This window comes from Peromyscus californicus, unplaced genomic scaffold (genome assembly GCF_007827085.1).
Source record: "Peromyscus californicus insignis strain IS unplaced genomic scaffold, ASM782708v3 Scaffold_10__1_contigs__length_136768540, whole genome shotgun sequence".
Lineage (NCBI taxonomy): Eukaryota > Metazoa > Chordata > Mammalia > Rodentia > Cricetidae > Peromyscus > Peromyscus californicus.
In genome coordinates, this window is record NW_026294391.1 from 93,896,389 (window position 1) to 93,917,920 (window position 21,532).

General features: G+C 40.7%; 1 protein-coding gene across 3 annotated transcripts in view; it reads right to left on the reverse strand.

Annotated features, from left to right (window-relative positions):
* Window positions 1–21,532, reverse strand: part of Trpc5 (transient receptor potential cation channel subfamily C member 5) — a 257,436-nt gene that overhangs the window by 118,957 nt on the left and 116,947 nt on the right. For all 3 annotated transcript variants that reach the window (XM_052737595.1, XM_052737613.1, XM_052737604.1), the window contains exon 2: window positions 16,186–16,584. In XM_052737595.1, coding sequence (XP_052593555.1) covers window positions 16,186–16,563 — 378 coding nt within the window. In that variant the 5' untranslated portion in view covers window positions 16,564–16,584. The remainder of the gene's footprint in view (window positions 1–16,185; window positions 16,585–21,532) is intronic.

Here is a 21,532-nt window from a genome sequence, read left to right on the forward strand (position 1 = left end):
AGATGTATCAAGAACTAGGTGCTGTTGCATTACTTCATCAACATTGTATCCACCTTTAATAAGAAGCTCCCCAGTGTTAATTCTTGAGTGCTTTGTAATCGTGAATTTTTATAATAAAGTCAAACCACTTAGTATAGTCTCCTAAATAGTGATAAAGCTTTCCTATCTTGACATTCATTCCCTCTAGGCATGGGATAGCTTCATGCTTTTTAGTTTCTCAGCCTGTGGGATGCTAGGCTCAAGGGTCTTTGAAGAAATAGTTCAGCCTGGTTGAAAGGAAAGAGCTTAGACATTGACTACTAGTTCTGTATTTTATTAGGCCACACATTTTGCCTGTTGTATTCTCTAATCTTGAAGACAAATGGGCTAGAAATGATGATTCCTTTCATTCAGTCTTGCTCCTGGGTGGTTTAAGCAAAAAAGTGGTAGAAATGGCTAAATAATAATTTCCACTGAAGTTTAGCTTCACTCATTTTCTTCAAATTACGTTCCAGGATCCAGAAAACCCTTTCCCCTGATCTGACAAGCAACTATCCAGATGAAGCTCAGCATTGACACTAGAAACTGCAAGCCTACCTCGTGCCATCCCCTGGTTTGTAGATAGGGAATAGATACTTTGGAAATAATGACACTCTGACCTAAGTAAGATAATTTAATGAAGGGAGAAATAAATCATTCTCTCTACAGGGAAGGCAGAAAGATAAAGACACAAAGGCAAAACCACAGCTCCCCACTAGGTACTTCTTTACTAGTTTCAGTCGAAGGAAGGCTGCCTGGTTAGCAAACAATCTGAACTATGAATACTTCTGCACCGTAAATGAAGGACTCTAATTCAATGACAGGAGACATTGGCTATAAATCGAATGGACTTGGCTTTTAAACTTTACAAATGTTTCCTTATTAGAGTACATGTTTTTAATAGTCTTCTGCCCAGACTTCAGTACTGTGGAATCAGCTATATTGTCACTTACATGGCCTTCTAATCGTATGTCCCTAGATCCCTGCCATGTGATTAGAGACTGATTTTACGATGTTGATATCTTTTAGGGCACCATGGAGACCAAAATCTTGCTTTCAGTTTTATTTAAATAAAGTATAAAAATACTGTATTAAAGTAAGGTTTATATATATTTAGAGTGTTTTCTCCTTAAGTACTGAAATAGAGAATATAGTTTAGTTTAGTTTGTAAGATGTAGGATTTGGAGCTGGAGAGATGGCTTAGTGGCTAAGAACACTTGCTGCTCTTAGAGAGTCTGATCCTCTTATAGAAGACCTACTTGATGACTCACAATTGTCTGTAACTCCAGTTCCAGGGGATCCGTCTCCCTCTTCTGGCCCCCAATGGACAGTGCATGCCTGTAGTGCACATTCATAAGGCAAAACATCCATATGCATAAAATAATCTTTTAAAAAAGATGTAGGTTTTAGGTTAGAAACAAGGAAATTATTCGAAGTGATGAGGAGGATGGCATAGACTTCATTCAGAATGGATTTAATTGTACAATAATTTAATTTCAATGTCATGGATATAATACTCAATTCGAAGTCAGAAGTTCTGTATTTCTTCACTCTGCTATAGAAGTTACCACACTGAACCTCGACAGATCACTTATTATCTGTCACCTTTCACAATAGAATTAAGAGATGGGCTAGACAATATTTCCAGGTCTGACATTCTATTAATATCACTTATTCATTCACTCAAAAATGATTTATGGAAAGCCTACCATGTTCTGAAAACTACTGTGGGCACTGGGCGCTCCAAAGTGAAAACAACAGATAAAGAACCTTTGACAGAAGGTGACGCAGGCAGCATATGCCTGGATGTCAGGTGATGACAAAGCCAAGAAGAGCCCTGAAGTACAGCATGATGGTGGGAAGAGAAGGGCGTGTCTGTCTTGTAAGTTACTATTGGAATGCAAATCTAAAGGAGAATGAAGTGCTAGCCTTGCAACTACCTGGATGTGAGCCATTTAATAAAAAACACTTGAGCTACACAATTCCTGAAACAAGTGAGTGTGGCAACTGAGTGGGTAGCTCCATGGTAGATTATTTTCCTAGCATGGAAGTAGCCCTGTGTTCAATTTCCAGAACAACAAATCAACGACAACAACAACAAAAAAATGATTTGTAGAAGTTCTCTGGATATAGTTTACAGGTGGAGCATTTACCTAGCACACATAAGGTTCTAGGTTCCATCTAAATAAAACAAGAACCCAAAGAAGTGAGAATGCTAGACTAAGTTGAGCAAGAGCAAGGCTAGGGAATGGAAGCAGACGATAACAGGTCAAATCATGCAGGGTTTCTTAAGCACTGAAGAACTCTGGTGATCTTTGAGCAGAATGACAGGTTTTCTTATATTTGTGTTGGTACTGGAAGGTACTCTGCATGCTACCTGGGGAGAAAGGTAAACACCAACCCAACTATAAAACCTGCAGTCTACAATGGTGATCTGCCTTCATGATATGCTGGTGCAATTGTAGTATCAAAGTTGTGGGAGTAACCAATCAGTCTCTGCTTGGATTTAAGATCCATTCCACAAGATGAAACCAATGCCTGACACTGCTTGGGTGGCCAAGAACCTGAGACTACATAGGCCATGGGCCTAGGGGAAAAACAAATACTATTATTCTGCTAAAGGACTATAGCAATAAAGTGACCCCTAATAACATTCTGCTATACCCATAGATTAGTGTCTTGTTCAGCCAGCATCAGAAAAACTTCATTCAGTAGATGGAAACTAACACAAAGACCCACAACTGGACAATGTATGGAGAATGAGATATTTTGGAGTACTCATTCCTAAATGGGATGTCTTCATTAAACCCTTTCCCTTGGGGCTCAAGGAACTATTCGGAAGAGGAGGCAGATATAAGAGCCAGAGGGAATGGATAACACTTTGAAAACTGTCATCCAGACACAAGAGGACTGATGCAGATATGAATTTACAGAGATTGTGCCAGGATGCACAGGGTCTGCACAAGTTGAAGCCAGATGGGGCTTCAGCATTGAGAGGGGGAAGTGGACATGCACTCCCATCCCTAAGCAAGAAGCTATCTCCAATTGACCATCTGCTTGCAAAGAAAAAATTATGTTTCTCCAATGGAGTCCCATTGGGTATATTAACCACACTTAAGTGTACTCCCCATGCCCAGCAATACACAGCCAACATAAAATGAACTCAATGGTATTGCTGTAGACTTTTTGTCTCATATTGCTTTGTTTGGGCATTGTTTGTCTTACTGCTGTTTTGCTTGTGGATTATGGTTTCTGATTTTGTGTTTTTACTTGTTTTTTGTGTGTTTCTTGTGCTTTTTCTTTGTCTTGTAAATTTTTATTCTTTTTTTTGTTTACATGTTTGTTCTCTAAAGAGAGAAAGAAGATGTGGAATTGGAAGAGGGGGAGGGGGAGGATCTGGGAGGAGTTGGAGGAGGGGAACTATAATTAGAGTATATTGAATAAAATTCTTTTCAATAAAAATATATATTAAAATGATAAGTGGTTACAGGTTATGGGGAAAACACAGTATGTGAGGGTCGAGTGAAGCAAACAAACAAAAAACCCATTTAGGAGGCTCCTTCACTTTATCAAGTGTGTTGATGATGGTAGTGGTCAGTGGGGAGTGGTGTGAAGTGGTCAGATTCTTAGGCTTTCCTGAATGACTGAAGATCTAAAGATTTTTTGTCATGAATAGCTCATGAATTCCTCCATTCTTTGAGTTCCGTTCAGACTTTATGATTCTATAATTGCTGTTTCTACACTCAAACATAGGGAGCACAATTTATTCCTCTTGTGAATTTCCTAAGTTTCCAAAAGCTCCCCTCAAATCAAAGTAGGAAAAAATAATGATAGTAATAAACAATTGAGGCTGTTGGTAGCATCAATCTAGAGATGACTTCCTCTCTCGAACTTGTTGTGTGCTGTGGCCAAATATTGACTACTGGAGAAAACCTCTCTGTATCACAAAGAATGTTTATAGCCTATTATTAGTCAGGATGTCATGACTGCCCATTTTGACACTGGTGTTGATATACCATCCTAGTGTCCCAAACATCTTATCAGGAAGTACTAAAGATGGAGCCCAGGTATTTGTACATGCTAGGAATGCACCTTACCACTGAACTATATCCCCAGCCTCCAAATGCATTCTTCCTAAATTTTTAAAAGTGTTTTTGTCCTCTTTTTAGGATGTGGATCTTAGTTTCGAATCTTTAGATTTTTGTGTTGAACTTGGAGGACCAGTAGAAGACAGAGTGTTTGAAGACAGAAACTGGTACATTGCCAAGCATTCTTCATCTTGATGATGTATATTTGCATGACATCAAACAAAGAAGGAATTTGGAAATTATCATTTTTATGTGATCAATGCAGACAACTGAAGAACTGAAATGATCTGTCACATCACACACTTTCTCACTCATAAATTTCTCCACTATTCAATATATCAAGGAAAGCCTTTTTTTCTTCAAATTTTCTATCCCTTGACAGCTTTTCTGTTTTTGAAGTAGCAACTGTGCTCCTAATGAAGACAGGAAAAACAATGAGTGAAATGGATTTTTGCTATGCCATTTTGTTAGAACCCATTCTTATACTAAAGACCAACCTCTCTATATATTTCCATGTCATTTTACTTCCCTTTGCCTGAGCATGCAGGCTTATTTGGTCCCCTTCTTTCTTTTGAATCAAGATACTAAAGCACTAAACTGGCAACTTAAAAATAAATGAGCTATTATGCATGAATACTTTTATCCTAGAGAGATATTAAGACATTTTAAATGTCATTTAAGATAGTCTTGCATTTATATGCAGCAAAGTTACACGTCCTAGAATATAATTAGCTTTGCTCTTTGCTCCAGACTTGCTGTGGAACTTGGTTTAAATTCCTGATCTTTAATAAATGAAGGTGAACAGTTTTACAAAATTAGTAAGCTTAATGAGTCTAATATAAAAAGAACTTAGACAAGTCAAAAAATATGACGACTCTAGTAGAAAAAGAGGTAAAACATATAATCAGATGTTCACGGAAGAATAAAACAAATGGCTTATGATATTAAAATACGTTAAATCTTGCTTACAAAAAATAAAATGTAGGGCTGGTGAGATGGCTTGGTGCTGACCAATCAATCACAGGACTGAATGAAGTTCTGATCCTAGCACTCAATAAGAAGCTGGGCTTCCTACAAATCCATGCCATACCAGTTCTGAGGGATCCAATCACAGGACTGAAGTTCTGATCCTAGCACTCAATAAGAAGCTGGGCTTCCTACAAATCCATGCCATGCCAGTTCCGAGGGATCCAATCACCTCTTTTGACCTTTAAATTAAATCTTCAAAAAGTCAAAAGTGAAATTATATTAAGATACTATTTCTTTTTGCCTGTCAGAATGAAAATATAGTTTCTAATGCTGTTTTGATCCATGGTGACAAAAATGTAAGCAACAGCCATGTCTTTGGACTGCAGGTATCCAAATTAAACAACACATATGTTCTATGATTCTATAATCTCATTACTAGGAATTTACTTTATAGATGATAATTTCACAGCTGTTCAGAGAGCTCCTTAAAAAGAGATCCATCACAGCATTGTTTCAAAAAAATAATTTATCCAAACTTGAAAGCACCTAGCTGCTCACTTAATAAAATGTGGGGCAGTAAGCACGACACATTTGTATAAGGCAATATTGATTGAAATAGTGCAGTATGGATTCTCACAGAGAAAGATAGCCAAAATGTACTATTAGAGGTAAATCTTTTTGTAAAGCATTTGTTTAAGAAAGTCTCTCTGTGTTTCTGTTTAAATAAGTCCTAACAATATCCAGGAGGACCCACATAAATTGTTCCTAGTCATGACTTCTAGGAAGTTAACTTTGGGAATGAGAAAAAGGGAATGTTTTCCTTCTTATACTATTATATTGTTATACTTCTTATACTTAACATGTATTACTTTTACACCAAAAGCTCAAATATAAGCAAATGAGGTACACAAGGGTGCTAGGGACCATGAAGCCTGGTAGGTGAAAAGGTTAACATCTTGTATCAGACAGTTAAGAAATCAGGGTGTGGAAGGAGATCTTGAGTAAATTAAATACGATACACATTCATTTTGTTTGAGCGGACAAAGCACAAATTGTTCGAGGCTTTGGCTGTTGGTCTAAGATATTATGTGGTGGAGACACATTGTCTGCTTGGTGGTTGAAGGAGAAAACCCTTTTGATGATAAGGGGATGCATTGGAGTGTCTGCTCATAATTTTTAACCCAGAGTTCCGCCCACTGTTCTGAGATGGACAATGGAGCTCTGATAGTGGCTTCAAAGCTGCCTTGGAAAAGCAGAAAGGGATTTAGAGTTTGTTCTCTCCAGCTTCAGAAAGTTCCAAGTCATCACTCCACATTCCTCGGAGAGAAAGGGAAAGGGAGGAGAGAAGGGAGAGGTGATCTGTCACTGGTACCACCTTTATCTTCCTTCTATTATTCCATTATTTGACTCTCTTTGCTTTAGATGGCCCTTTCTGTATATTTATTTATACTAAAACAGTATTTTATTTATTATTTCAGAATTTCATACACTGTATTTTGATCTTGTTCATTCTCTTTCTCTAACTCCCTACCCACCCAACTCCATACCCTTCCCTTTCTCCGCCTCTCTTTCCCCTCTCTCTCCTCTCTGTCTTCTTCAAAGCTACTGAGTCCGGTTTGCATGGCTGACTCCTCCTGGGAATGGGGCCTGCCCTGGAGTTTGGTCGACAGGCCAGGTGTCGCTCCACTGAGGAAAACTGATTTTTCCTCACCCAGCAGCAATCTAATGCCAATAGTTCCTCAGTTAAGTGGAACTTTGGGCCCACCTCCTGTCTTCCATGCTGGGGTGAGACACGGTCTCATGTAGCCCAGGCTGTTTCCAAATTCACCTATAGCTAAGACTAACCTTTGACTTTTGATATTCCCTGCTTCATCTCATGTGCAGCCACATTCAGTGCTGTTTTCTTTTCTTTTTCCTTTTTGCATTCTTATTATTTGGTGCTTGTTGCCTGACAATACAGGCCTGGTGACATGAGTTCAATCCCCAGAACTTCACAAGGAAGTAACTGACTCTGCAAAATAATATTGTCTCAGTGGGCTTACGGCCCCCTTTCACTAATAAATGGGTGACAAGAATCCTTTGAGAGCAGAGTGAAATAGGAAGCCTTCCTTCATCAAAGCTCCTTGTAATCATGTTTCCTTCATTCTACTGGTGCCTTCACAGAGCTGACATACTCCTCAGACAGAGACCACTTTGTGAATTGGACTAACTTCATCTTGCTTGAGTTTATCAGTAGGAACCAGAATGCAAGGAGTAAATAGTGGTCAGAGAAGTAGAGCTGGGTAGGCATCATGGCAGGAAGCCGGGAGATGAAAACAGGACATAGTCAGAAAAGAGGAGGCAATAGGCAATGTTCTGAAGTGACAGAGTTGTTTATTATGCTTATGTCCAGATTCACCAAACAAGATTCATTAAATATACCAAGCTTTATGTATTAATTTTGTCTCATTTCGGCTGCCGAATGTGCTAAAATATGGTCCAGAGACACTGAACTGCGGGGTCAGAGAGAGTGGTGACTGGAGAATAGGAAAGAAGAAGGAAGGGTGAGAGTGCTAAAGGAATAACGTGGAAATGAAAGTAAATAATAAAATAACAACATGGCCTTCAGATTAATAAAAAGATAACAACTCATTCCTCCAACCCAGGGAAATTTAGGTAACCCAATTGGGATATCAATATTAGCTGATGGTTAATATTGACTATACTTGACAGGATCTAGACTCAGGGTAGGAGACAACTCTGTAGTCATGTCTGTGAAGGAGTTTCTAGACTGGACTAATTGAGGTGGGAAAACCCACCCTAAATATGGACAGCATCATTCCGCTGCCAGAAATCCTAGACTGAATAAAGAACCACCAGCATTTGCCTCTTTCTGCTTCTTGAGTGCAGATGCAATTTGACCAGCTATGTAAGCACATGCTCCATGGTTCCCCTGTCCTAACGGACTGTGCCAAACTGTGAGCCCAAATCAAGTCTTTCAGCCCTCAGTTGCCTTTTCAGATAATTTGTCATGGAAAATTATTATTTCAAAGCTTTAATGTAATGATCATTTTGATAACTCCTCTACCAGTAAGCCAGTGTGTGTGTGTGTGTGTCTGTGTCTGTGTGTGTGTGTGTGTGTGTGTGTGTGTGAGAGAGAGAGAGAGAGAGAGAGAGAGAGAGAGAGAGAGAGAGAGAGAGAGAGAGAGCATGTGTGGGTTTGTGCACATGGGTACACTACCCACAGAGGGCAGGAGAGAGTGACAGAATCCCTGAAGCTAGCATTACAGGCAGTTGTGAGTTTCTTGATGTGGGTGCTGGGAACCAAACTCAGGTCCTCTGCAAGAGATGTAAGTGCACTTAACTGCTGAGCCATCTTTCCAGCTCCTCAGATTGAACCTTTAACCACCGTGTACAATGAGTACTTAATGTGCATGCATGTGTTCCCTCGTCTCTGTGTGTAGTGTTTTCAACTTGTTCATGGGTGTGCAGGTGTGCGTGTGGGTGCATATGTTTGGCAACCAGAGGTTAACTTTAGGTATCTTAACTCAATGGGTCTTCACCTTACTTTTGGAGACAGAGTCTCTTATTGAGCCTGGAGTTCATTGATTTGGCAAGGATGGCTGGATAGTAAGCTTTGGGGATTCACTTGTCTCTTTGCCTTCACCCAGTGCTGGGTTACAGATGCATGGTCCTAAGTCCAGCTTTTCCATGGGTGCTGAGGATCAGAACTCAGGTCCTTTTCATTCTTGCACAGGAGACACTTTGCAAATTTAGCCATCTCTCAGCTTCACTTGAGAAAACAGGTGGCATTAACCAGTAGATGACATCAGCATGACTTTAACTAGTCAGAGTGGGAGCAATACTAGCTGTTGTTTCAGTGAGTGCTTAGTACATGCCAGGGACCACTGGAGTTAATGCTTCCATATTTCATTCCACTCTTACTATATAACTCTATAAAGTAGATTCCCTCATTGTTCTGATTCACAGATGAAAAGACTGAAGTACAGAGACACTAAGTGACTTGTCCAAGGAAACACATTTAGTAAGGGGCTGACTCCAAAGTATAGACCATCTATAAATAGAAAGGACTTTTTTTTTTTTTTTTTTACAATCTCTCCTTTACTTTCTGATCTATCTCACTGTGAGTTAAATTGATGGACTAGGGTCTTTAGGTCCTGTGTTCCAGTAACCTTTGTGCAGGTCTTCAGTGTCTGTCCTCCATACTGGACAATCTCATCCTGAGATCAAGAGCCAGATAGAGGCAGGGAAAAAAAAATCCAGTGTCCTGTTGCTGATTTTCTATAACCTCAACACAAACACTTCTCAGTGTTGTTGAGATTTAATCTCTGTAGCTCATCTGTGAGACTGATTTTAATTTGGAGCCATCTGCCACAGACAAATGAGTAATTATGGCAGAGCCCAGAGGGGCGGGCCACAGGGAAAAGGTTGGCTTAGCCTCTTTCTGGATGTCTGCAGTGATGCAAGTGACCAAGAAAGAAAATCACTTGGGTGGGCTGTTGATACAATGACCAGAAACTTGACCTATCCATTGTTCAAACCTTTAAACTCTTGTGAAAAAGGAAGAAAGCCTTTGAGGTCATTCAGTTTCTTTGGTAACAGAAGGTAGATTGCCGCCATCTAGGCCAGACAGGGGGAGGTGATCTGTGAACCCTCCCACATACTGTACTCATGGTGCCTTGTGACCAGGGCCACAGGCCATCTGGTCTCTTCACACAATATGGCAAGCTTAAGCAAACTGACATAGTAAATCAGAAAATGATCACCACTGACCTCGGTCTAACATTTAGAATTTTTCCAGAGTCTTTCACATATTTCAATCTTAATTCTTCCTCAAAACAGACCTCTAGGTTAGGCAGCAGTTAAGTATTATTAGCATCATTTTTTGATGAAATTGTGCTGGCTATGACTGTGAAGAGTTAGTTAGACTCTGCTGTCTGTCCTCTCCACTGGTGGTATTCAAGTTCTCCTGACTCATCAAAGGTCAAGGAAAAACAAGAGTGAGAGTGAATGAATGGAAGTTTGGGGGCCAACTTGCAGTTAGTTGGATGAAGGAAGTTCTGTTTGGGTTGTTTCTAATCTCAGTGGGATTTTATGAATGGCCCTACCGCTAGAAAAAGGTGAAAGCCACTTATTTGGACCAGTATGTCTCACTGAGTGTGAAATGTGCACCCCCAGTGCTATGTTCAAGTTATACTAACCTTGAGTGTGATCTTATTTGGGAAAAGGGTCTTTGTAGACACAAGTACACAAAGATGGGATCATCCATTTAGGAAGAAGGCAATTTGGATGAACACAGAGGGAAGACAAAGAAAGAACACTGCATCTACAGAGGTAGAGACTGAAGTGATACAAATGTAAGAAGCAACCCACACATCTTAGCAGACACTCCCCAGAGAAGGAATCAGTCTTACTATTACCTTCATTCCTTATTGCCTCCTACCTTGTGAAACAATACCTTTACTTTGTTTTAAGCCATCCAGTTTATGGTAATTTTTAATGGCAACCATAGAATATAAATACAGAGAGGCATATAGCTCTCTTACTTAGACACTGGTGGAGATGAGATTTTTAAGGTGTTTGTTTTAGGCCTAAACCCTGAGATTCTAATCCTGTAAGCATGTACTGAGACTCACGAACCTGTATTTGGACAAGTTTCCCATATGCTGCACAACAAGTCACTCAGAGTTGGTTTTGTACATTCACACAAATACCAGTCTCTTCTCTGAATTGTAGCTGAACCTGCCTTTCCTGTTGACAAGGCTCCTTTAAGGGTTCCCAAAGCTCATGGCCAGAAGATAATAGACAGAATAGGTAAGAAGTAGGCTGGCATCAGATCTTTCATTGTCCCCAAATTTTGAATTCTGTGACTAAATCTAAGAATGCTTATCTGCAAAAACAAAAACAAAAACAAAAACCAACCAAACAAAAAACCCCACAAAGTCTCTAAGTTGCCAAATTTTACTCCCAAAGAACACACACACACACACACACACACACACACACACACACACACACACACACCACTACACCTTTTGGGTGTGGATAGTCTACCTGACATGATGTCACAATTTTTATTTTAAGATTTGGTTCCTATTGAAAATTCAGTTCTCCATGTGAGTGCTGGTTCTAGAAGCCAATAACAGCCATAAACGCTGGGCCTCTGAACTTTATTGTAAAGTAGCTTTAATATGGCTGAGTAGGGGGCGGAGCAAGGGGGAATGGGGTAAAGGAGGAGCAGAGAGAATTTTGCTGTCAGTCTGGAACTTAAAACCTTGCCTACTAATGCAAAAGATGGCCCTGCTTTATCTTCCCAGGATTGATGGAAGTCTGCTGTACCTCATTTTCTAGTGAGATGAAGTGCAGGTGGTAAAGGTGGTAGAGGTGGTGGTGGTGGTGGTGGTGGTGATGGTGGAGGTGGTAGTGGTGGTGGTGGTGGTGGCGGTAGTGCTCTGTGAAAAAGGTTTGGTGTTTAGATTGTGTGTGGAAGGGCTTCCTGCAAATGGTCTGCCCAGCTGAACTCAAAGTCCTTTAGGAGGCCTGTTTTGCTCACATTCCTGATTGCTTCCAGGTAAACAAATCTTGTTTTTATCTCAAAGAAAGACAGAGCTCTCTAGCACTGTGACAGCCTGTTGTCACAGTTACTCACATATCATAGTCATGGTCAGAATAATGGAAGGCAATGAAATAGTAGAGGCTCATAGTCAGGCCTGGAGCAGAGAGAACAAAGCTACTGAAGAGACTTGAAGATGGAGTTGATGGCTTTGTGGGGTTTAAACTATGGTACTTTTTTTGTGATAGTGGAGTATTGAAGAGGAGGGATTGTAATGGTAGTGTGTGACAAAAGGGCCTAGTGAAACTCGGGCTGCACTAGTAGCCTATCCTAGTTTCATATATCTGATTTTGTTCCATGAGCAGTTTGTTTCTATGAGCTAAGTTTTGCTTCTGCCAAGGAGAGGTGACATCAACTTGTACTTTAGTATAAGTTTACATAGTGCCTTCCTTCCTGACTGGCAGATTCCCAGCATTTACTAGAGCACAGGGAGATGCTGTGGGATGTTCTGTATGGCAAATGTGTTGCTCTGATTGGTTAGTAAATAAAACACTGATTGGTCAGTAGTCAGGCAGGAGGCAGTATAGGCTGGACAAGGAGGAGAAGAATTCTGGGAAGTGGAAGGCTGAGTCAGAGACACTGCCAGCTGCCACCATGACTAGCAGCATGTGATGATGCTGGTAAGCCATGAGCCACATGGCAAGGTATAGATTTATAGAAATGGATTAATTTAAGATATAAGAACTGTTAGCAAGAAGCCTGCCACGGCCATACAGTTTGTAAGCAATATAAGTCTCTGTGTTTACTTGGTTGGGTCTGAGCGGCTGTGGGACTGGCGGGTGTCAGAGATTTGTCCTGACTGTGGGCCAGGCAGGAAAACTCTAGCTACACGGAGATAAGAAAAATGGAACCCACTGAACATGGACTCAGTCTACACTCACTACCCAGCTAGGAATTTTTTCTGTGCCCTCTTCTTCCTCTAAACAGTTATGAGGCTAAATGTGATTGATTACAAAACCCCCAAAAGTCTTGTTTGAAAGAAAGTCTTGTGATTTTTCTGGAAGATATCTTTAACTCCTTCATGCTCCTCAGCAAATATTTATACATCACCCCTTATCTGTGTGCACTGGTTCAGTATGGAGAGGGTAAGCATGTGTGGTGGTTTGAAAGAAAACGGCCCCCAAAGGGAATGGCACTATTAGGAAGTTGAAGTAGGTGCGGCCTTGTTGGAAGAAGTGTGTCATTGTGGGGGTGGGCTTTGAGGTCTCCTCTGTTCAAGCTATATCCACTGACACAGTTCACTTCCTGTTGCCTGTGGATCAAGATGTATGTAGCTCCTTCTCCAGCATTATATCCACCTGTATGCCTCTGTGTCCCACCATGATGGTAATGGACTAAACTTCTGGAACTGTAAGCCACTCCAATGAAATGTTTTGTTTTATAAGTTGCCATAGTCATGGTGTCTCTTCACAGCAATAGAAACCCTAACTAAGACAGCATGGAAAGAAGTGGGCATTAGGCTTATAGTGCATATTAAGAGGAGTAGGTATTCTTACAAATGGGGGGGGGGGACCACTAGTACAAGGTGGCATGAGATTGGTTTCAAATAAAGGAAAGATCCAGTGTGGTACAGGAACCTAGAGGTTTGGAGCTGAGAAAGCCTTCAGAAGCCTCCCAGGTGCTTAGCTGGGGAGAATGGGATACAGAACAGATCAGTTTTGATGAGTTTCGTAAGATGGACTGAGTAAGAACCAAACTCAACTTCTTTTCTAAATCTCTTAGGCCTGTTGTTTCTGGGGAGTTCATCTATCTTCTATTCATTTGACCCATCTCATAATCCCTGTGCTAGGATCCTAAGATTTCCAGAGAAGCAATGTGGCCTAGTGTACAGCTTTTAAAATTTTATCCATTTACAACCCCCTTTCACTAAGGAAATTTTTCTCCAACCTAGGTGTACAGGCATACAAGATAGGTATACATATGTTAAACATTTGCTAATACTAAATCATGAATAAATTTAGTCTGAAACAATTATTAGATCTACTTTATTAAAGGTGAGAGCAAATTTGCATACTAATGAGATGAATGTACTTGTTTATATTTTTATAAAGAATTAAATCTTGACTGAATATTTGATGCTGCAAAACATAGATCATTTTCAGTGATCTTCAGAGTTGAACAATATTTTAATTTTATAATCATCAGAGCTGAGAATGAAGCTATATATAGCCATATAGTATGAAATAGCAGAATTATGTTTAGGACTATTTAAGAAGTTGTTGGACATTCTGTGCTAATCCCAAGCTAAAATACACTAACTGATTTTTTTAATGAAATAACTCAGTGAATAGGTTTTAAAATCAAACACTCTAACAATCTAATCCCAAGATATATTAATTTAATGCTTAACACAATGAAGGATTATGAGAAAAATATTATTAAGACTATTTGTTTTCCATAATTATACCATTATGTTTCTGTAATACCATAACTCCTGGTATGTAAAATAAAGACACTGCAGTTCACATCAGTCAATAGTCTCTGAGCTGAGAAGCATCGTTGACACTGTATACAGTGTTAGTGTATGTAATGTAAAGGGTGCATATTGTGTGTTCAGAACAAAGGCCACAATAAGGTTGTGTGATAGATAGATATATCATGAATGAGCACTGCCAGAAACACATGAGATTCACTGCATGATGAGTCTGAATCAATTTTAGATTGTTGTGCATTCAGATACCTTTTAACGCTGCTCTTCCAGAGGTCCTGAGTTCAACTACATGGTGGCTTGTAATACATGTTCTTAACGAGCCTTTTTTGGCTAACTTTTTGCAATGGCCTGATTCAGTTGTATGATCAGAGTCTAGTGATTAAAAAGGATTAGGAGCTTGAATTCCAGCTCTGATAGTTAATGTGATCTTAAACGATTGACTTAATAATCCTGTTTCTCACTGGCAAACAGGGATGATGATGATGATGATGATGATGATGATGATGATGATGATGATAGTAATAAACAATAATAATACTGTCTAGCTTATAGAGTTCCCTGGAGGATTACACAGAATAAGTCATGTTAAGATGTTAAGCTCAGTGCTGGTTGTATATTACTCATTCATTAATCCTTACTTCTTGGGGGTATTGTAAATGCTGATGGGAAAGAGGATTTACTTTTACTTACTGTCAGTTCCAGATTTTTACTCCATTTTTCTACTCTGAAAAATTCCAGTACTGTGTGAGTTGTCACTTAGCTTATTTTCATGGCTCTTTTCCTAACTGAGTCAGTATTAAAAGCTATGGATTTCCTTCAAACCCAGCTTTGGCCCTATCTCATAATACTTGGGGATGACTGTTTTCATTTCATGTTCATCAAGGTGCTGATTTGTCTCCTCCTCTAGTTGATCAGTTTCCTTTCCATCTTCTTCACCATGCCTATAATGCAAGCAAGGAGGCCCTCATCAGAGGCTTATCAGATAAGCCACCTTATCTTGGACATTCAGCCTCTGCTTTATAAAATCCGTCGCCTCAAGCATTTTCTCCTAACAATGGAGGACAAAACTAATAGAAGACATTGGATTATTAAAGGCGTGGACTGGAATAATAAGATCATTTTCCTAATTTAGAAAGGATAAGCCAGCCAGACTCTTCAGGATGGCTGCAGAGCTGCATAAAGAATTGATGCAGGGAGACTAATAAGAAAAATCTTCATGTTATTGTAAGACAGTGATTCTCAAACCCGAGCATCCATCAGAATCCCCTGGAGGGCCTGTTAAGGCAGAGCTTGTTGGGCAGCATCCCAGAGCTTATGATTTAGTACCCTTGTAGTTGGGATCTAAGGCTTTGCATTTTTCTTGAGTTCTCAGGAGATGCTGCTGCTGCCAGTCTAGGGGCCACACTTCGAGAACCTCTTATTTGGGACAGTGATGGCACAACAGGCAGTCCTAGTGGGAAGGAGGAAGAGACCATGGGGCTTAGGAATGGAACATGGGGCAACATTTGGCTGAGAAATCAAAGACAACTACAAAGATACCAAGTTTCGGTGACTTAGCACCTATGAGACTCATAGACGCAAACTCACAAAAACCTATCAGTACGTATAGCATGTACTAGGAAAATAAATGAGGTTTCTAGTTTTTGTTTGCACTATGGCACTCAAAGCTAAAGTCTTCTTGTCTTGTCTGTGGAAGGAAAGCCTCTTGGGAGAAAGCACGGGTCTGGGTTTGGTCTCTTTTCTAGAATGCAACATTTGAGTAAAGGAAGGAAATTAAGGTATAGTGGGAGGTGGAAAAGAAAATGGAAAGACTTTACATACTCTAGACATGAAGAACATGCCTTTGCACTGTTAAGTATTGACTATGTATGGGTAACTAAGAACAAAAGACAAAGCAAAGGCATAAAACAGCAGGGACCACCCAGGGCAGCTCTGGGAGCAGATCCTGAGACAACTGGTAACAGTCTCTAAGACAGGACTTCTCAATTCCAGACTGCTGAACCTTTTCTTTGGACTCTGATGCCCTGATGTGCTGGTTGGTTCCAGCCTATTGGGAATTCTCTTACCTGCTTCTCTCCACTGGGCTTCCTGTAGCTTAGCAGAAGCTCCACAGCGCCCACCACTTCCTTGCGGATGGCATAGAGCAGTGCATCGCCCACATACACACTGTGATTCAGCAGTAGCTCCATGATCTCCAAGTTCTCATTCTCAATGGCAATGAGCAGGGCACTCCTGCCCAAAGGATCCATGCAGTTGATGTTGACATTGTAGTAGATCTCGGCCTCCTGTAGTGCCTGCTTCACAGTGGCATAGTCTCCCTTCTCCACAGCATTAAGGAAGGCCTTCTCTTCAGCAGAGAGCTCAGTCTCAGCCCTCACGATTTGGAGGGGGATTCGGTCTCTGTATGGTGAGTAATTGACCTTCTTGTAGTACAGCTGGGCCATGGTTCATAGCAATTGAGAAAGCTAAGTGTGGAGAGAGAGAAAGAGGAAGATGAAAGATAGTTTTAGTTACCTGAAGGTTTCAAAGGGCCACTTATTAATCCCTTTAATGGGATTTTAAGATCCCAAAGTGTTTACATGATATCAATGTTTCCTTGTTGCCGAGAAGCAGAGCCACAAAAAAACCAGGCTTTGTCAGAAAGACTTGGGCTCAAACAGTCATTTAACACTTACCAGCTCTGTGATATTGGATAAGTTACTCAAACCTTCTACCACATTTGTTCCTAAGGTTATCTGTATTAACATTATTAGAAGTTATCTAGTGCTTACCAAGTCTCATGCTAGAGAATAACTCCTACCTTGAAAAGTTACTCTGATAGTTAAAGTAGTTACATATTACCACATCTCCTAAGACATAGCATAACTTGCACTGTCCTTTCCTTCCCTTCCACCTCTGAGAACATCCATGGTACTTCTGCTCAGTGGTGCTAAGTTGCTGTTCACTTAGGGCCAGTTTCTTTTGATCTCTGGAGTCTGTAGGTCCTTTTTGTAATCTAATTTTTAAGGTTACATTTGCCACTATTCCAGATGCACATTTCAGACTGAAATACTGTTTTAGGAGCTGGGAATACAGTTCAGTTAGTAGAATGCTTGTCTAGCATCCACAAAATCCTATGTTCGATCCTTAGCTCCACATGAGCTGGATGTGTGCATATCTGCGATCCCAAAACTCAGAGGGTAGAAGAAGGTGAATTAGAAGTTCAGGGCCATCCTTGGCCACATAGTGGGTTCAAGGCGGTCCTAGGATACATGACACCATGTATTTAAAAAAAGACAAAAAAAAGTATATATATATTGTTTAGTGTTAAGTGCAGCTCTGCTCCTTGATGATGGTCATTGCAGAAGTATTGACTTCAACAGACCAAAGCCATCTGGAAAAGAGTAAGCATGGACTCACTCTAAAGCCACCCCAAACTCTTTCTGCCACTTCTCCAAACTCTGAAGCTAACAGACTGGAGAATCAATTTGATTTAATTCCGAGAAATGAATGGTCTGTTTTGTTTGTGCCCAATCTAAGGTCAGATCACACTTAATAGAACTGATTGTAGAGTGAAACTAAATAGGTTTTCACTGAGCTCCTGCAATGTGTTTAAATTTTCTCTGGAAGACCAAGAAAATAAAGGCACCTTTGCCTGTAACCGCAGGGATTGAATCACAGGGTAGAGCTCTTGCTTTGCAATTTACAGATCAAATTCACTCACATTCCTCATTGACTACTTGTACTGTCTCTGTGAGGTGAGACTGATGATCCTGTTCAGGGGAGAAAATGAGATTAGATCTATTAGCTGATTGGCTGTTCTCCCCCCAAGGTCTCCAAGCCCCTCTGGAGTTAAGATGGCCTTATTTTAGTACTTTTCATTAAGGGACCGTTTCAGTAGAGGGAGGAAATGGAAGTGTGATAAAGAGCCCCTTGTCTCATCTCCTGGATGTAAGAGAAGGCATGAAACTTCCACAAACATTTACCTCACTCTTTCAGGTAATTACATCTCTGCTTTGGCAGGGTGAGAAGCATATATTATATCAAGTAGCATTTGCAATTCATATCCTTGTGATCTTCTGGGAAGTTAGCATTTGAAGATGACTGTTGGCTGCCTTTTGCCCTGAACAGGCCCAAATGATGAATTCTTTTTTTGTCTAGCTCTCAGAAGATCAGGTGCTGTTTGACTCCCTAGAGAAACTCTGCTGTGTCTTTCATGACTGTGCTGATTGGTTTTTGTCAACTAGATACAGATTCTAGTCACCTGGAGGGGGAGGGAGCCTTAATTGAGGACTGGTCTCTATCACGTTGGCTTGATTGCTGGTTAATGTAGGCTCACTGTGGGTGATGCCATCTCTAGGCAGTTGAGCCCAGACTGCATAAGAAAAGTAGCTGAACCCAGGCGGTGGTGGTGCACACCTTTAATCTCAGCACTCAGGAGGCAGAGGCAGGCAGATCTCTGTGAGTTCCAGGCCAGTCTGGTCTACAGAGTGAGTTCCAAGACAGCCAGGGCTACATAGAGAAACCCTGTCTAGAAAAAAAAGAAAAGAAAGAAAAAGAGAGAAAGAAAGGTAGGAAGAAAGGAAGGAAGGAAGGAAGGAAGAAAGAAAAGAAAGAAAGAAAGAAGGAAAGAAAGAAAGAAGGAAAAGTAGCTGAGCAAATCGTGGGGAGCAAGCCAGTAATCAGTTTCTTCCATGGTTCCTGCTTCTGCATCTGCTTGAGTTCCTGCCCTGACTGATGGACAGTGATCAGGAAGTGTAAGACAAATAAATCATTCTTCTCCAAGTTCTTTTTAATCATGGTGTTTATCACAGCAGAAAGAAAACGAACAACTACTTTCAAAGAATTTGCAGAGTCCGAAGGCACTTAGAGGAAGAAGCACTTGCCTCTATGTTGTCAACAGAAAGTGGGAGCGGAGAAGAGTGAGAGCCCCTGAAGAGAGACTCAAGAGCTCTCAGGCTTCTGTTACATCAACTTACTTGACTGAAACACACAGCACTTCCAGTGTGCCCAGGATTCTGATAATCACTGTGTGTGTGGGGGGGGGGGGAGGGGATGGTACCTGTACGGCTGCCACATGTTAGACTTCCTAATCAGCCTGATTCCATTCTTTCCCCCTCCACTTCTAGTCTGCCACTAATTTATTCTATGAAGCACAAGTCTCATTCCATTTTGCATATCTTTCATGATTTCTTGATGGAGCGTGTGTGTGTGTGTGTGTGTGTGTGTGTGTGTGTGTGTGTGTGTATGTGTGTGTGTGTGTGTGTGTGTGTGTGTGTACACGTGTGCATATGGAGGCCCAAGATTAATATCAGATGTGTCACTCTATGGCTGTACACCTTATCTTTTGAGACAGGATATCTCACTGAACTTTGAACTCACTAATTTGACAAGACTTTTCCCATCAGCCAGTTCCAGGGATCCTCTTGTCTTTGCCTCCGGAGTGCTGGGATTATACACGTGGATTCTCATGCTCAGCTTTTTTTAAGTGGGTGCCTGGGGATCTCAACTCAGGTGCCCACGCTTGTATGGCAAGCACTTTACTTTCTGAGCCATCTCCCCAGCCCCTCCTGCTAGTCTTGTAATGGAATCAACACTCTTTATAAGGCCTGCAGAGTCTTGGCTCTTGTTTACTTTTTCGACTGCTTCTTAAGCTATCCATCCTATCACCAATGTTTAACCTCACGATGATTCTTTTGATTCTTCTGTGATTCCAAGATTTTTCCAATCTCAAGACCTTTGATCCCAAATTCAACCTTTTTTTTTTTTTACCATCTCTATCTTTTAGTTCCCCCAGAGCTGCCCTTTAATCCTCTTTAAATTAGTCCCTTTACAGTCTTCTCTCTAGGGGCCTGTCTTCTTCCTCTGTAATTCTTACCAAAATTTCTACTCATTTGTCTTATCAGTTAATTGTTCCTTCCAAATAGCCTTAAAGCTCAAGAGCAAGAATAGTACCAGGTCCTGTTTTTCTGGCGCCCACTCCCTATCCATTGACTGGCACAACCTGGCCATTAGATCGATACTCAATGAGTAAATGAGCCAACCTTATAGGTTGTTTCCTTATCTCTTTCCATCCCATCTCGAGTTCTAGCCATGTTGAATTGTGTTCTGAACTTGTCCTTTTCTGATGAGTTCTTTGCACTGGGCATTACCCCATTCTCTCCACTTAGCCAACTTCTCCTCATGTTTCAATACCTTCTCAATCATTAGTTCTGTTCTCTGCAAAACTTTTGCCCAGTGCCTGCAGGAATTCAGCCAGTTTTCCCATTCTACTGGTACGTCGATCACATTTCTTCAGTGATGCTGACTGCATATTTGTCTTCCTACAACTAGGGTAGCAGAGCTTAGATATCTGTATCCCCAGCACTCACACAGGTCTAGAATATGGCAGGTAGTGGTTATAGGCATTTAAGGAACAAAACCAATTGGCTGTTAGCAGAGTTAAGAACTAAGTAGGTGGCACTAATTTAATGCTTTGTGATCTCAGCAAGGATTGGAGGCCTCAGAAAAGGTTTCATGGAGCAACTCTCAAGCTAATCTTCAGAGGATAAATTAAATATACAAATGTGAAGGCCATTCTGCTCCAGAGAAGGGAAGACTGTAAGTGATGAGACTGATCAAGGCTTGGCTGAAAGATTGTTGGGGAGAGCAGGGAGGGCTATTTTTCAAGCTGCAGCAAGATACATGAATTAGAGGTGTAGTTCATAACCTCAGTTTTCCCAACTGAGTAATGACATTAAACATTTTCCACTTGCCTCTTAAGAGGCCACAATAGAAGGAAAGGCTGGGTAAGCATTTTTGGGAGCTCTGTGACCATCTCGCCAAGGTACCACTGTGGAGGAAACAGAAGATACATGTATCCTAGGCAAAAATGAAAACGAAGGAAAAAAAAACCGCATTCAGTTCCCTATTATGTGCCAGGCATTATGCTGGAAGCTGGGGCAATAAAGATATAAAAATAATTATTATAGTTTTGAATAGTTAATGTTTCCTGGGCACTGTGCCAGGTGCTGGGGCTGCACCATCACTAACGATAGTGCTTCTAATAGTAATGAATGCAGCAAGCAGTGTCATTCATTACATTCTTACTATGTGCCAGATGCTAGGTACGTGGGTTAAAAATCATAAAGGAAGATGACACTAAACTCATGAAAATTTGAGGCTTGAAGCAAGCATAATTGGATGATACATAGTCAAACTATAGTCTGGCTTTACGTTTTGTCTGTTACATTTGAACTAATCTGCTGTTTTATCTGCAGTAAGCTGCATTAGGAGAGCCCTCATAGAATCCTTATGTTGAAAAACTTGCCTCCAGAGTTTTGCTTGAGATTATGATATCACAGAATGATTCTTTTGCATTAAGCCGAAGGGGCAGGCCTCCCATGGTTATCAACAAAGCATGACATATCAAATTGCAGTATGACCAAGCACCTC